At 38.5% G+C, this 17632-nt stretch overlaps 1 protein-coding gene across 8 annotated transcripts; it reads left to right on the top strand.

Annotated features, from left to right (window-relative positions):
• Positions 1–982: 982 nt before the first annotated feature.
• Positions 983–17255, top strand: LOC137469659 (granulocyte-macrophage colony-stimulating factor receptor subunit alpha-like). Of its 8 annotated transcripts, none has more exons than XM_068182624.1 (12): positions 1183–1348; positions 5733–5850; positions 6025–6158; positions 7125–7245; positions 8537–8666; positions 8758–8933; positions 9798–9937; positions 11634–11666; positions 12548–12677; positions 13308–13401; positions 14044–14125; positions 16873–17255. In XM_068182624.1, the coding sequence occupies exons 1-12, from the start codon at positions 1325–1327 to the stop codon at positions 16933–16935; spliced, it is 1245 nt and encodes a 414-aa protein (XP_068038725.1). In that variant the 5' UTR covers positions 1183–1324; the 3' UTR covers positions 16936–17255. The 8 variants fall into 8 exon arrangements, with proteins under 8 accessions (XP_068038729.1, XP_068038722.1, XP_068038721.1 ...); XM_068182623.1 differs by having other exon boundaries at positions 6022–6158; XM_068182627.1 differs by having other exon boundaries at positions 1248–1348; positions 5753–5850; positions 6022–6158.
• The last annotated feature ends 377 nt before the right edge of the window (positions 17256–17632 follow it).

Below are 17632 nucleotides of genomic sequence, written 5' to 3'. Positions count from 1 at the left end.
TAAAGTTTGAAGTCTGTAAAGTAGTTTGCTGTTGCTGGATCTGACCACATACACTAGCAAAAAAAAAACCAAAAAAAAAAAAAAAAAAAAAAAAAAAAAAAAAAAAACACCAAAAAAAAACCACACAAAAAAAAAAAACCAAAACAAACAAAACAAACAAACTAAAAAATCCCAAAAAAACCCAACAAAACCAAAACCAAAACCAAAATAAAACAAACCCACCCTATAATTTTGATTCAATGATAGCAGGGTTAAGAACAGTTCTTCCTTTAACAGACTTACAACTAAGGATCGTCTATCACTCCTTAGAAGCCTAGGGAATTCTTCACCTTCCTGCACTTGTGCCTGTGTTGGGAGAGGAAGGTAGGGGTTAAATGGACTCCTGTTTGCTAAAAGCATCCAAGAACAGCAGGAAATAATAAAAAAAATATCCATTACATGCAGATTACATAACTGCACATCAGATGTCATATAAAACAAATGGGGAAGTGACTAACAGTCAGAGCCACATCTGAAGTTGCTGGAAGTTAAAGCAAACAAAATGGATTATGCCTCTCATACTTACATGACTGCAAAATTTTTTGGAAATTCAATATTATATTATTCAGTAAACACTTTGGACATTTAATTTCTGCAGTCAGGCATTTTTTCACCTAACATGACATCGCAGCCTAAGATGAACCAAACAAAAACAACCCATAGTCAGCAGTGAGAAAGTTCAGAAATTTGGGTCTGGTATTTTCCTTGGCATTTCTTTGCCTGCAAATATGCAAACTAGAACTTTCTTGGCTGTTTGTATATACCTGCTAAGGACTGATCTTCCTCAAAGGAGAACCTGGACTTGTGCAGGTGCCATAACCAATATAGACAGGCAGTCTCTTTAAACATGGACTAGTCACACAACACTGCTGTTATTTGCAGAACATATTATTTATGAAAATCTGTTTATTTATAGAAGTGGTATTTCTATGAGCATGTTGACATACTGTGACCCTACTGAGTATTTATGTGTTTTTGGGTAATATGTTTGTATATTGTGACTATTAATGCTTAGTTCATCTGACATAACAGGAAGGAAGAGTTAGTTGCATGATCTCTTCATGTGAAGTTGTTAACATCTGCCAATCAGGAAATTTAAGGAAGCTCAAAAGCAGTAAGGGAAATGATAAGGGAAGCTTTCGAACTTGCAGCATTTGTTACTTAATACTGCCATGCAGTAAAACAAAGCTAACTGGCAGAGCAAAACTTTTACAGTTTTCTGCGTTTGACTACAACTACACGTTAAAGCGTCCTTGTTGCTGTGAACCAAAATCAAAGAAGATAAATGAGGAGAGTTTTTCAAGAGCAGGTATGTCTCTCTACGTTGTGTGTTGATTTTTTTGTGCCACAAAAGATTTTTTTGCAGGATAAAAATATTTTCCAGGGATTAAGTTAGGTACAGTCATATTTGCCCATGTACAAAACCTGGATTAGTGCCCTTTGAGTTTAAGGAATTATAGAGAACATTTTGAGGATTCTTTTACCTGTTTGATTAAAAGTAGAAATGTGTATATATCTAAAGATTTCTGCAAGATCCAAGGAAGACTATGAAATTTCTATTATATCTATTGCACTATTTGACATTTTTTATCTGACATCTGTTTTTCAATAACTGAAAGAAATGCTATTTTCTGTACCCTTTCTATAAATTACTCTAACTAGAAATATTTCTCAGCGGGGGGAAAAGGGAGATCACAAAATCATGGGATAGTTGAGGCTGGAAGGAACTTCTGGAAATTGTTTTGCTTAGAGCAGGGTCAGCTACAGCGGGTTGCTCAGGGCTTTGTCCAGTCAGTATCTCCAGCACTGGAGACTTCAAAGCTTTCCTGGAAAGCCTGTTGAAGTGTTTGACTACCTCAGAGTAAAGGATGTTTTCTTGTGTTTAAATTGAATTTCCATTATTTCAGTTTTTGCCCTTTGCTTCTTGTCCAGTCAGTTGTCACCACTGAGCAGAGCCTGGCTCTTTCTCATTCCCCACAGCTGGGATAACATCCCGCTGAGCCTTCATCTCTCTGGGATGAACAATCCCAGATTTCTCAGCCTCTTCTCATATACTAGAGCCTTTTTGCTGGACTGCCTCCAGTAGCTCCATATCTTTCTTCTGCTGGGGGTCCAGAACAAGAGCCAGCACTCCAGGAACATCTCCCTTGACCTGCTGGCAGCACTGTGTCTCATGCAGCCCAGGGTGGCCTTGATCTTCTGTTCTGCAAGGGCACGTTTTTGGCCCGTGGTCAGCCTCTGCCCTTTGTAAAATGCTTTCCAGGTAGATCTCAGCCTCTGCTGGTGCCAGGGGTTGTTCCTCCCCAAGCACAGGACTCAGCACCTTCCTTTGCTGAATTCCAAAAGATTCTTGTCATCCCATTTCTCCATCTTCTCCAGGTCCCTCTGAAGCAAAAATATACCCATACCACCCACTTGTCCCAGTTTTGTATCGTCTACAGGAATCAGAATACTGACCTAAAAACTGACATAATTGTATTTAGGCAGCAATTTGATAATAATATTTCATTGCTTGGTACGCACTGTATGGTTTTTATTCCTATTTCATGCTTCCAGGAAGGCTTAGCCCGTGTACTATGTTCTCCATATTTCAGCAATGTATCGGTTTATCCTCACATTACCCTATGAGTAAAATACAAAGTTTCCTTTCTGGAAGTGTGTCATGGACAAGAGTAATTTTCCTGGAGACATTGAAGCAAATAAGTCACTGGTCTCAGCTGACATTTTCTGGTACCATCCTGCACTCACAACCTAAGAGCAAAGACAATAGACTAAGAGGGTAAGAACTGATAGTGTTTAACTCAGTATTTAGTGCATGCTTTCTGTAGAAACCACTACAGGTTACCTGATAGTATTTTACTTCTGACACATTGATAAGGTGGATAGATTGAGTTTATAACAAACTGCCCTGGAGAGAGCTAGGGAGTGAGCTAAGAGTTGAGGGGTCTGGAAACCAGGTGCTTGAGTACCCCCCAGGGCCCTCCCCTGTGTAGCAGGATAGACACATGCTTCTGAGGCTGGCTAGGGGAGAAAGAGGAAAGAAGCAAGGCAGAAAAAAAATCATCCCATTTGGGCATTTCATGCTAATAAGTTCTATTTTGATGAAATATGAGGAAATACTGCTTACAGCAGAATATGTATGGTTCTTCTAGTCTGATCCTCCAAATATCACTCACAATCACTTTGACATGAGTGCTCTTTCTGATACCCTCAATACTTGAGGTGACTTTAGACCAAAGAGAATTTTACCACACCTGTCAGAAGAAGACCAGTCTGGGAGAGAGTGGAGGTCCTGGAGACAGAAAATTCCTGCCAATACGATGCTGGAGCCACTTGGCCACCGTACAGAAGGTCTGGATTGCTCAGCTGAATGGCTTAGGGCTCACCACAGCTCCTACATCACTCATCCTCTCTGCAGGCAGAGAAAAAACAGAGAACCTGGCTATGTGTTAGGGCATTCAGCTGGAATGGTCATTTCTTATGAGGAAAGTGAATGCTTACATGCCCTGCTATTCCCACTGCATGTCAAGTGAAATGTCCAGGGTGTGGAGACAATGATGTCAGCAAACATTTCTCTAAGCAGACAGGGCTGTGGATGATTACTACGGCAATATCCCAGATGAGCATTTCCTTGAGAAAGCATGAAGGGTACTTGCAGCATCAGGCTACAGTCATGTGTAGGAAACCTGAGGGAGGTTTTGAAAGAGCAGGAGTAATCAGAACAGGGAGAGGGAGATCTCAAGAAAAATTAAACAAATAAAATAAAGGAAAGGTGAGCAGACAGTTGCAAAGAATAGGAAAACAAATGCCTAGAAAAGCAATATAAGATGAGGCAAGGAAGGGGAAACTGTTGAGTAACTGAACAGAAGGGCCAAAATGGAGAAAAATATGATTAAGAGGCTGACTAGAAGGACAACAGGTCTTCAGGTTCTCATGTGCATTACTGAGGAAGTCCCTGAGAGCATGGGAAAGTGGAAATAACTATTGAGACAATATCTCACAGAGAATTTCAGGGCCAGTCCTCCATACTGTTTGTACTTGAGATTCTTCAGTATCACTTCCCAGCAGCCTTGGCCACATCCTTACTGTAGTTTGATGATCTACAAATATGGATGCTGCAAGAGATAAGCAGGTTACAGTGAAGAGTCTGTCTCTGTTGCATCCTCAGCGTGGTATACTGGCCTAGCTTGAATCCTGGGGACGTGATGGACATGTCCAAGCCAATTTCCAGGAAATGTTACATGACTTCTGAAAATATTCAAGACTACAGAATTACTTGCTTTCAACATCGTGGTAGGTTTTTGCTTTCACCACAAGTGGAGTCAGTTTGAAATCAGCATTCTGAGATGACTATAAAAATTAATATAGAAGAGCTGATTAGTAACAAAATATTACTATGTTTCTCTTTTTCATGACTTTTTAAGAATTTAATTCAGTTTTAGAATTATCCTTATTATTATCTGTAATCAATAAAATTGCTACTATGAAGTTGCACTGCTAGATAATGCTAAAGCAAGTGAAAATTTAACCAGAGTTGCCTCATCAAGTAGGAAAAAAAAAAAAAAGCTGGGAATAGAGAAATCTTTTCTAAAGAGTTTTAACCTTCTTGGAGAAAAGGAAAATTGTACATAGGATGAGAAATATATGACAAGAGCTGATGCCAGTGTTTGACTAGCTTTGCTCAGTCCACCATACCACATGAATGAACGTGGAGTCGCCCTTTGCAGGTGCTCACACTTCCTTAGTAATTTAAATTGCTTACAGTGATCTGGAACATCTGACTCCTTGGTTTCTGACACTGAAGCAAGATAAAATTTGAAGTAGACTATTCTGTATGGATGCAAACCTCTAAGACTTTTGGGAGTTAGGTAGTTTGAAAAGTGGAGACCCATTTGTGATAGCAAACAGGAAGAAATACTGTGGTGCCCTGACCTTGGCTGGCCACCAGCTGCCCACCAAGCTGCTCTCTTACTCCCCCTCTTCCTTATTCTCTACTTCCCCTCAGCAGAAAATATTCAGCCACTCCCTGAGACAGGGGGCCACAGTACATATAGCAGTTGCTTTGGAAGTCAAATGTCTGGACAAGAAATGCCTCATCCCATCCAAATCCTTCTTTCTCCCAGGTTTTATTGCTGAACACGATGCCATATGATATGGGATATCCCTATCAGCTGGGGTCAGCTGTCCTGGCCATGTTCCCTCCCAGCCTCTGGCTCACCCTCATCCCACTGGCCTCTGCAGTGTTGGTGGGAGGAGGTTGGAGCGACAACCCTGGTGCTGTGCCAGCACTGCTCAGCAACAGCCAAAACACTGGTGTGTTATCAACACCATCCTAGCTGCTAATACAAAGCACAGCATTGTGATGTTCACAGGGTCAGAAAGCAAGAAAACCTGACTTTCTGATGGTACAGTTAGTATAGATGTGTGGGAAAAAGTAATTCTCAGTCATGGTCTCTGCACTGAATACAGTCAGTGTATTTATCACCATGAGAGTCTGTGGCTTCTTTATCTCAAACTACTTTGTTATAGGCAGTATCGTGGCTACTCAGTTCAAAGAAGAGATGCATGAAGCACATCCTCTGCTTGGCTTTTCTAAAGAATATTTTTTTTAAATTAAGTTTTGCAAAACCAAAATATACTTCAACATGATTTTCGTTTAATTTTTTTTTATACTTTCATTTTTCTTTCTGAAGGTTTCATTATCTCTTTCCAGAGAAGGAAATGTGTTTGATACTCTTGGACCCATTTGTATGATTTTGTGGTACATGATGCTATTTCATCCCTTGCATGCTGACATCCAGTGTATGGAGTGTAAGTATGTTTTTGCAGATATAATCTGAGAAACAAGGTTTAACTCTTCATTTATCAGAGATACTTGCAATTAAACTGGCAATTGCTATCTTAAGCCTGACAGATACCATCCTCTGTGTTCAACAAAAGCAATAGCATATCCTTACTGAACTCATGCTGCAACACTTTCAGCAGACGCACAGGAATCACCTATAACAAATGTGAATGTGGACTGGAGAAAAACGGAACTGTCCTGGGAGAGCAGCAGGAATTTCTCTGAGTACAAATGTATCATCATGGACAGAGACATGGAATATATAGACACAGAGGTGAACTTGCTATTCATTGAGATAAATAATCGTACCTTTTCTCAATTTCACTTACTTGGAAAAAAAATGAATGTCGCAGAGAACATCTGACATGTGGCTGTTTGCAGTCTACAGCTTGATCTCTTAGGGGCATTTACTGTGAGATGAGCACCCAATGCATACTAAAGAATTGAAGTTCTGACACCAAAGCAGAAAGAAAGTGATAGCCTGAACTGCAGCTATATTGAGTCATGAGTAGGGATGTAGCTGCTGAAAAAAAGAAAGGACCTGCGAGTTTAAGTGAGACTTCCAGAGACTTTAAAGATTCATAGCAAGAGACCCCCCCCACAAAAAAAAAAAAAAAAAAAAAAAAAAAAAAATCCCAGAAACACTGCCATGGATTATGGTTATGTTAAGTTCTTCACTTGTTTCCCAGTAAACTGGATCATGCCTGTAGCACAGGCTATGTTATAAACCCACTTTATCCAAAGAGGAAAATGGGAAGCTTGACAAAGAGAGATGCCTTATTTAGCCTAGCAAAGCAGGTGGCCTAAAAATACACAGTACAAAATGCATCACATCTTTATTGATGATTATATGTATAACACCATAGACACTTTTTAACCCCTGGGCAGGTCAGATGAGGATTTTTATTTTGCTTACTCCTTTGATTAAATTTCTTTGTGACTCCCCTATGTATTTGCCATCTTCTGTTATGCCACTGGGCTACTATTAGTCTCCTAAAATAGCTGTGCACTAGTGTAGCATGGAACTCCTGAGCTGCAAAGCTTTATGTGTAGTTATGTTTTTGATCCCTCAGTTCCATTCTATATCACCCTTGAGTGCTAAAGGAGAGAGATAGCTCTTGAGCCAAAACCATACATATGTATAGAATTGCATTCCTGAGTTGCACTTCCATAGCCAGCCTCATCTGACACCAGAAGAGGAAAAGCAGGGAAATAAAATATCAACATGTTCTCTTTTCAGGTGGATAGTCCACTATGCAGCTTTCCAGCAGAACTACACATGCCTCGGCACAAAGGGCTAACCTTTATCATTGAAGTGCCAAACACAAACTTCTCAAAACAATGCAACTTTCTCCCTGGAGGTAATGTATACGGTCTGGCTAAGGTTTTATGCATTTCCAATCTTTTAAAGGTAAACATTGCCTCAGAAAACAGTTACTTACATAGTAGGTAACTATATTTTCTATTAAAAGCTTTTTTTTTCATATCTGTTAAAATTATTTGCTCTGTAATAAATGTCTCCATCATTCTGCAAGAGATGTATTAAAACAAATGTATCCATAAACGCATTATTCTCTTTTATACTAAGGCTCCAAAATGCTAATAAATTACAGTGGTTTAAGGTTGGACTCAAATAACTCTTCTGGCTGTTACAAATTAAGATTTTTAGTACTTTTTTATTGAATGCCTTTCTACTGGGCTGTTGATGAGTTTTTGTGACCCATTTTTCCCTTCCTTATCAGCTCAGAGTTCTCCACTAAAATTCTCCAGCCACCAGTGGTGCAGCAGCTGTGTGTAACTGGGGTATTTTAGACATGACAGAGGTGATGGATTAGCAGCTTTCTCATGTCTGAGCAGAGAAAATGCTCACTGCTCTTCTCTTCCTGTAGACTTGCCAGCACAAACATTCATGGTGACCCTCAAAATACAAGACAGGTCACATAAAATTTCAGTGTGCCTCCCCAGCTGGCCCTACTTTCCAAGTGTGCTGCTTCCCCAGAGGATTCCCCTGTTCTTCCATAAGGCTACCCACTTTACCGGGCACTGGAGAGGGCTGGAGTCAGTAGCAGAGGAAGCCTCCATGCCTTCACTGAATTTAGGACATATCACAGAAAGAAGCAGAAAACTGGTAGAAGGAGAAGATAGGAAAAGGCTGAGCATGCCTGCACAACCATGAGGGACCTTCAAAAGAAACGAGGTTCCCATTTCAATGTGATCCAGAAAAGCAAAAGAACAAGTCACTGTCACTCATATGAAAGTGGAAAGATCTAAGGACGAGCCTTCTTGATTAGAGAGAAGGAAAAAGTCCAACCTTACTTCTGAAAATCTCAGCTCTTTTAATCCTCTGTGTAAACATGTCAGAAGTGGTTTCCTGGGCATTAATTGCAAAAGGAGAAATACTTCTCTCTGCAGCAGCATGGATGGTATTAAAAGGCAATGTGCCTTCCTTTACTTGTGGAATGTTGCACTGACAGGTTTCACAGCTCAGAGACAGTGGAGTGACAGTAAAGTTTTCTTTCAGTTGTCATTCCTAACCCAAGCAATAACTAGCTGGGTTTGCAGGTATCTAACATACCTAAGCGTGTGCCATGATCCTCCAGCTTGGAAGAGTCACATGATTTTTCCTTATCGTGGATATTCCTGTGTTTGCAGGCATGAATGGGTCAGCCATTGAAAACTTCTCCTGTGTGATTTATAACATCTTCCTGATGAACTGCACGTGGCAGGCAGGAAGGGATGCTCCAGCAGACACACAGTATTTTCTCTTCTGGCAGAAGTCAAGGTAAGTAGATCTCTTTGGTCCAGGGAATTCTGAATTCTCATTCAGTACATCACAGTGCCCATGTTTAACTAAAATACTTTGCTGTACGCAGTGATGAAGAGGAGAGGGAATGTGAGCTTTACATTAAAGATGAAAATTGCAGAAATATGGGATGTATCTTCCAAAATGTGAGCATAGGGATTGAAAAAGCTTACTTCTTGGTGAATGGGTCTAGCAAAGACTCCCTGATCCAGTTCTATGATGAGTACATTGACCTATATAAAATTGGTAAGTAATTGAACATTTTATTTTATTACTGTTTTACAAAATAAGGAAGTGGGGAATTTTTCTTGAAAAGCGTATTAAAATAAAGTCTGTAGCTGTTGCTGGATCCTGCACTGCAGGGCAGACTTTGTTTCCAACAGTTGACAGATTACAGCTCCAAAACTTGGCTAAAACAAGCAGAGGCAGCCTGAAAAAACTGCTGAGACAAGAGGCATGGACATAGTCATGGATTCCAAGTAACAAAACACAATGGCCAGATTTTCAAGGCCACCTTTCTTAAGGGATTGTTTTACCATTCCTTAATCTCACACCTCTCTGAGAGCCACAAGAGCTACATGTCCTAAAACCAGAGTGAGGCTTCAGCTTCCAAATGAGGATGGCGTTAGTTAAATATGTGGGTACCTCTGTGAGACTTTAGGTGTGACTTTAAGCCCCAAGGGAAATCAGGTCACACTGAATCAATTATAGGCACTCCAATTCAGATGCCTTGAATGCATCATGAATAAGACCACATATACCAAAACGTCCTTCCCTTTTCCTATGGAAACTTGCATTGTCAATGTGAGGTTGGAAAACAGATGTAGAAGAAAATGGCACTCTGCTGATTTCACTACTGGATTATACTGAATCTCTCATACCTTTTCTTTACATGAACTTCATTTACTTCAGATGTCCAAAAACTGCAGTGATATATTCTCAAGTTTTGGAAAGGAGTTTTACTGCTATTTACCAGATAACTTCAGTTAGCACCAGCAGCACACAGTTGTACATCAGCTGCCTCACCTTCACATGCATTTTGCTGTGAAGGCATGAGTTGTAGCTGTTTACTGACCATGCCTATATTAATTATTCAATTTTTTTCCCCAGAAATACTCACTGCTCCATTAAATGTCACTGCCCATTGTACCAGAGATCCAACAGGTTGCATAATTACATGGCATCCACCCCTTACAAGTCATGTGGAAAACACAAAGTGTTTTCAGTATGAAATTAGCATACAAAATAAGGTAAAAACAATTTCTTGGTTTGTGTTTGCTACCATACCTATGCTCATGCATATCTATAATGTGTACATTTCTGACTTCCTTACTTGTTAATTTTTCTCTCATAAGTTTTGGTGTCCTCCTGCTACAGTTTCCCACCTCTCATGAGCTTCTGCAGCTCACAAGCTTACCATGGTAGCAACTGCTCAGCCACAAGACCACTACAGGAAAAATCAGCTAAGGGTTAAACATAAATATAAAATTGCAATAAAGCAACACATCATTAAATCTCATTTGTTTATTAAACACAAGACCAATGAGTTGCAGGCTGTTTGGATTATGTGGATTTTGGATCTTTCACACATTAATAGTATCTATCTTGATACCTATTGGTACAAGGAGCAATTGCAGTACATGCAATGGCAGCAATGTAGCTTTCCAGCTAGGTGGTGTAATTTGACAATAAGATCTTGTGTGAAATACTTATGAAGTTTTACATAAAGATATAGATCACAACATAGCAATAGTGTCAAAACACTTATTTGAAAGAAATACATGTTAACTCTTGTTTCCTGTAAAATGCTGTGCCACAGTCAGAATGGGTGGGATTCAGTGTAGATTTCTACATTTGGGAAGGAAATTCATCTCCTAGACTGACACCTTAATGCAGGCATCTGCACAGGAGCATGAATATCTCCTAAGGGTCAGTGTGCACATTAGGGCTCCCTGCTGTGGAGCAGTAGGTGCCTCACAGCCCTTGAGGTGCTGAAGGTACCAGCAGTACTGACATGGAGATGACAGCTAGAACCCACACCTTCCAGGAGGGGCCAGCAGAGGTAAGACAGCTAAAGCAGCACTACACATCTAAAGTTTAAGCAACTCGTTTGCACCCTGCTCATTCCCAGCACAGGCTGGGGACTTCCATCATGTCCTAAGCTGAAAGCACTCAGCTGACAGTGAGTGATGAGGAAATGCTAGTCTGCTTCACGGTAAAAGACATGCTGTGGGTGTGTTTTCTGTAATGAGACATTCCTTCCAGTTATACCTCTCTGACTTTTCCATAATGCTGGCTATCCTGATATTACATGTGAGAGATGTTTCCAGGACCTCAGCCTTTCAATGCTTTCTGAGATCATTGCTAGAAGTCACTGCTGTTGAATTTGTTCACTCGTTTTTGAACCTATCCTTTTCTTCAAAATTTTCAGGTTCTTTGACCAAGGTCAATGTTTGATTCCACTTAATTAAATTCTGATTGCATAGGATGTGTAAGCAGCTCTTTACAGAAAGCCCCTGAGCATGGATTAGTCTAACAGAGACTTTGACTGGAAGGAGGATAAATTCGCTATTCACATCAATTTTCACACACTGTTGTGAAATCACAGCTTCCACATCTGCTCTGTTTGTAGGATGATGTGATTGCTTGTGTAATTTGGATATGGATGAGAATGCACAGTGTGTATAAAAATACCCTTAGTGGTAAATACAGCTTCTCACATCTACTGACAAATAATTAATGTTTCCTTCCTTTTGTCAAAGGAAATGTAGGAAGACAAAACTCTGAATAAAACGCTGTTATTCTGGGACATGACTGGAAAATAATATCTGATTGATTTTTCAGTTTAAAATAACTTATTATCTTCAAAAGCAAGAAAATGAGAAAAATATAGAGAAATGTTTGATTAAAAAATAATAAAAATAAAGATTTGTCTTTCTTTTGCAGGATGAGCCCAAAGAAGAGAAAAAGCTTCCTCGTGTAAGTATTCTTGTCACATAGAAATTTGTGCTTTTGCCTACTTAAGCATATAAATACCAATACAGAAAATACTCTTATAGAACTACAGATTTTGTATCAAGGTAGCAATGAGAATTCAGAAAAATATGTTCCTGTGATATCTTTAAGTGTAAACTTAATACATCCCTTTTGGATGGGTTAGGCAAAACTTTCCACGCGTTTCACAAAACTTCATACATTCCATCTATTGCACAAATAGATTTTGTTCCTGACAGATGTGACATTTTGCTTACTAAAAATCTGAAACACTCTTTCTCATTGGAATAATACCACTGATAGCTCAGGACAGCTAGGCAAAGGGAGTACAACAATCTTCAAAATCTGGGGAATTTGATAAATACTGTCATTCTTCCCTCAACAAATGAGTGGTTTTCTAAGCCTTGGAAGAGCTTGACAGATTCCAGACTTTATGTATAAAGTATCATGAGGCCAAATATAAATTATCTGTTATTGTATTGTCTCAAGAACATGAAATCTTTTTAGCAATGGCAGACACCATCCACACCTTTTTAATCCCCATGAAGGTTGCAAGGGGAGTTTACAGGGTACTTCTCCACTTTCTGCTTTGTGCCTTTTAGATTCCTTTAGGGTCCACAAACAAGGACACCAAAAAAAAAAAAAAAAAATGTCCAAAAAGCATAATAAAAGAAATCAAAGACAAAATAAGCTTTAAAAAAAATTAACCTTCAAAAACCAGACAGTTTTGCTGGCAAGATAGTACATACCTAAACAAAATCATACAAATTATTTTTTTATAGAAACCGTATCAGGAAATTTACCCACCAACTTTGTTAATATTTGCCTATGAGGTGAAATGCAGAGTCTGATCACTTTCCTTTTAGGTAAGGAATGACAGATATGAATTCCAAAATTACAATAAGAAAAAAATATACACTCTGAAAATCAGAGCACGTGGAGAAAACTGTCTCGTAAGCTCAAATTGGGGGGAATGGAGTAAACCCATTGAGTTTGGTAAGACCATGATTTTTTTTTTTTTTTCAGTATTACCTTGTTTGCTTCCCTTTCTTCCTCACAGTCACGGAAATGAATAAAATATTAATTTTTACCCAATTACAAGGAAGGAACGGGGGGGATTTTATTAGTGTGGAGGAGTAGCTCCGGTACTGTGGCAGCAGAGCCTTTGATTAGCGGGGATTGTGAAGGCAGCAGTTACTCAGATGCCAGGGCTACAGAAGCAGACTGAGACACACCCACCCTTGACTTTGGTCTGCTGTGATGAGGCTGCCTCTCTGTTCTCTTAAGTTTTTATATGAATATCATCCCCTTCCTCCTGCATCTTTCTTTTCACCCTTTACGCTAATTTTGCTCTATTAATTGTTCTGTAAGTCTGTTTATTCTTCTCTTTTTCCAGAATTTAAAAAAAAAAAATCTCTAAACTTTAATTCTCTAAATTTTAGATATTTGAAAGGTTTAAAATGTATCAAGCCCATCTGCATTTTTGGACAAAATTCTATAATGAAGTCAAGTTGAAGTCCTTTAGTACATTAAAAAAATGTAGTGAAATTCACATTCATTACATCGTACAGTCACAAAGGCAGCTTTTTACCATACTAAAATATTTCTCTCTCTTGGCTATTTCAGGTCAAGGGAAAGATTACTTTATTTTTGTGATTTTATTTCTGATTGCACTTGGAACAATCTCAATTACACTTCTCCTGTATTGTCTTTTCAAAAGGTAAATCAATTTTTTTTTTCTCTAGACACTACTGACAGAGTATTATCTATATGAAACACATTCCTCCAACCTCCTACTTTCCTACCTGAAATCTGAATAATCTGATTATCAGTGTCATGAACTATTACCACAAGGATTGCTGTGGATGGCCCTTTGGCATGCAAAATCACTAAGTGGAAAAGGGGGAAAGGATGTTGATGTTATTGAGCGATTGATTCTACCAGATCCTACAAAAGCTTTTTTGTTGTTACTTTTAAGCATTTTACATCCAGGTAGCTTTGAAGGCATTGGCTGTATACAGTACCAGACAAGAGGGAATCCAAATTAACATATTGTTATTTTGAGAAAACTTCTCACTCAGTGGTGAAAGTTATGTCATGTGATTTATTCAAAGTAATTTATTAATAACGTATTTACTGTGACTCTAATAGCAAAATAAATTTTAATAACCCAAATGCTAAGTGTAATAATAGTTACCCACCAGTTACCCCACTGAAAATATTTTATTTCTCATTTAATTTGTAAAGCAATAGATATTCAATCTTGAAAATAAAAAAGTCCTTAAATTACACCACAAAATGTTTGTGTAAATTATATTAGCAGTATTTTCAATTTCTCCACAATCCCATTTTCTACCCAAAGGTACTGCAGTTTCAAGAACATATTTCCTCCCATACCACAACCAAGAGACAAATTCAATGCATTAACTGATGAAGATATCCAGGTATGATTTCTTTTCAATTCAGTCAAATTTGTTAACTACAAACCACAACAGGTCAAAGACTAGAAGAACTGACTTATAAAAATAAGTGTTAACTTTTGGTCCAAAACTAAATTTCTGCCACACAAGATATGCTGCTTTGAAACCTGAAAAGCTCTATGCCAACACTAAAACAAAATATTGTCCTGGACATATTTGCAAACATATTTTAAGACCAGAGTCTTCACTTTTACTGAGACCTGTAGTTTCTGTATGTATCAGCTTTACAAGGTTGCTGTTCTCACTTCAAAAATTACCTAAGTGAGGATGCATTTTCCATTAGCATTTTCAAACATCAATGGTAATGTGAATATTTCCTAAGCCTGACCTATACCCATGTAAAAATCCTGTCACACTTAGTGCAAATCAGCAGGGCTGGAAAGACTTAACAGTTAAACTTCCTCTTGCTTCTACACAGGATTTGCAATTTCAGTGTTTCCTGTGAATTGTGTTTGACCAATATACTGTAGCACCCCTGTGCAGCCTATTCTGTGTGTTTATCTAGCCTTACTTTTAAAAAGCCTTTTTAATAGCTTGGTTTAATGCACCTAAAATCCATTACTTTTTATCCTTATTCCTTTCCTGTTTACAGTATCTTACACACCTGCACACTGTCAACAGCAAGTAATTCTTCTGTCTATCTGCACACATCACGACAAACAGGCTTCAAACCATTCATGCTTGTCAAATCCATCCATTTGAGCAGTGGTTTGTATGGTGACTGCATAGTGAGGGGATGCTTTCCCTCAGCTGGCTAAAGCAAAGACATACTTGAAATCAGTAAATCAGTCATTAATTGCCTAAAATTCAGTGGGCAACACCACACATTCCAATGAAGATTCCAGAAGTGACACATATATTTTCCTTCAATTGTTTACAAAGAATCCCCAAATCTCTGACTACTAAAACTCTGTTTTGGTAACTATATACCAGCTTGCTGTCCTGATTAATTTGTCTTTGGTCCTACCACCTTTGGCTTTCATAGAAAGCAGGTAGGAGTATGAGTTAGATAGGTTTCCTCATACACCTTAAGCCATAAATACCTGGTATCTCACTTCCTACCAGGCTGCCAGAACTAAGGCTACAGAGCAGCAGCAGTCCACAATCCATCACATTAAGTAATAACAGGTAGGAAAGTAACAAGCAGGTTTCTGGAAAATTGCATACTGATTGCTTGCTTTTCCTGAACTGGAGTGGCTTACAAATTCCTGTGCAGATACACTACCAAACAAACTCAAATCACTCCACTACGAGCCAGAGGCCTTTGTGGATGAGGTCTGCAAACTGTGGCACAGGCACTTCTGTGCAGGGAGCAGTGCAGCAGCAGCACTTGCCAGAGTTAAATGAAGCCCTCACCTTGCCAACCAGTGCTGTGAAGATAATTCATATGATTTTGACATGTTTAAACAGTTCGATCTACTCTTAAATCCTAATTTTATTTTACTTCTCTCCAAACTCAGCACCTTCAACACTGATTGAATGCTGCAATTCTTCAAAGTTATTGAAATAATAACACAGTACAAAAAGTACATTTTCAAAAGCTCTCCTGCACTGAATACCACTCTCCCTAACATTTAGTGCTAATGGATTTTTGAGCTGTTTTGAAACCTGTAATATCCTTTGCTAATCACACATTTTTAAAGCTTGCATTTCCTCATTTTCCCTCTATTTACTCAATGACCTTTCACATTTTCTCATTCTTTTCTCCTATTACATAATACTTTTCCTGAGATCGCTGGAAAGGCTCATTACTAAAAATACCTAACTTTCTGCACTGCATCCTTAAACACTCATGGTAAAGAACTGACAATTTTATTTGCTTTAAGATCCTCCCAACCAAATCATTCAGTGCCTTACACAACTTGCACTCCTCTAATCCATTCTATTTTACTCATCTTACTACAGACCAATGGCTTTCTAGTCATTCTCTCCCCATATGCTTTCCTCACCATTACCAAGTTGTATCGCCTCTTGCCTGGAGTTAAATATATTCCCAGAACTTGCATGACACATATTTTGTGCATTTTCCTTGGAGAGCAGTAAAGTAGCCCAAAACACCATGACCACAAAGCCCTGCAGTGCTTTACCCATTCTTCAGTTTTCTTAGGAAGAATGTGCCCAGAACACCCTGGATTGATGTTCTGCAACGTACCCTCAGTATGACAGCAAGCTTGCTTTTTTAACCTGTTTTCCTCACCAGTACTATACCTCCTTTTTTTTTTTTTTTTTTTTTAATTATTTATCTTCCCTCAAAACTTTAAACTCCAAATTCTCTGAGTACTACAATCTTTCCTAGCAGCAGGCACTCTCCTAGAACTCCAGGTTAGCCAATGTAAATAAAAATGTGTGATAGCAACCAAAATATTTTATCTACATATCTAGCCAATGCCTACATATGGAAAATTCAGCCAATACTAACTGAATAAATTCCTTCTATTGTCTCAGCTAAGGTTATCCAGTGTCTAAACCAGCTTCTGTTCTTCCTCCTGCTAACAGCTAGTACTGCTCAGACATATTGAAACATTCCCTGTCCTTAGAACTGTTTTCTCCTGCCTTGCAATAATTTATTCAGTATTAAAAGACCAAAATACTTTGGTTTTTTGATACTTTTTTTGTTTTTTGACCAAGACCTTTGATACTGCTGAAACTGAAGTTCAGAATGATACCAACTTGTAGCTTACTGCATGGTATAGAATTTTTTTTCTCTTCAGACAGAGTATGTAAATCTACCAACAAAATGTCATACTGAGGAAATAACTACAATTGAAGAATGATCCAACTTTCCAAAAACACACCTGATTCCCCAGCATGAAAGAAAATCATGGATCCTGCTGACAAGTACTTCAGCCTATAAAAGAATATAATCATCTATAAAACTGTTTGTCCCCTTAAAATCCACTTAAATGGAGCAGATGTAAAATATGGGAGAAAAATCAGTGAAATTTGTTTTTTCCTCTGTTCAAACCCACAATTCCTGGCACCTAAGCTTTTCTGCAAAGACCTACTTTGAAAAAGTGCTTAAACCTTGCTAAGAGGTTCTTCACAAAGTGAGACAAGACCTCTTAACCAGAATAAAGCTGTTACTTCTTGTCATTGCTATGAAGCTTCTTTCCTCTCATTAGAATGATTTCCTGTAGCTTGACAGGCTTGCTGTATAATGCTACAGTAACTTTACTGTAATTTTTAAATGCCCAGTTATTTTCTAAAGCACAAACCAGCTATTTAGAATGTGTTTAAATTGCTTTGATCTTCCAACCAGTAGCACCAAATTACCCCAATACATGCAATTAACTTTATGCAAGGCAAGAACAGAAAATAAAATTATACTTGTCAGTTATAACTATTAATACTGGCCTGTCAGCTATTTCATGAGCTCGGTACTGCAACTGTAAATAAACCTTTGCAACACTGTGATCCTGTGCAGTTTTAGTATGTACTTAATTAACACAAATAGCATTGAAAGTCTTCAAA

This window comes from Anomalospiza imberbis, chromosome 2 (assembly GCF_031753505.1).
Source record: "Anomalospiza imberbis isolate Cuckoo-Finch-1a 21T00152 chromosome 2, ASM3175350v1, whole genome shotgun sequence".
Lineage (NCBI taxonomy): Eukaryota > Metazoa > Chordata > Aves > Passeriformes > Viduidae > Anomalospiza > Anomalospiza imberbis.
This window is presented reverse-complemented; position numbering and strand designations above follow the sequence as displayed.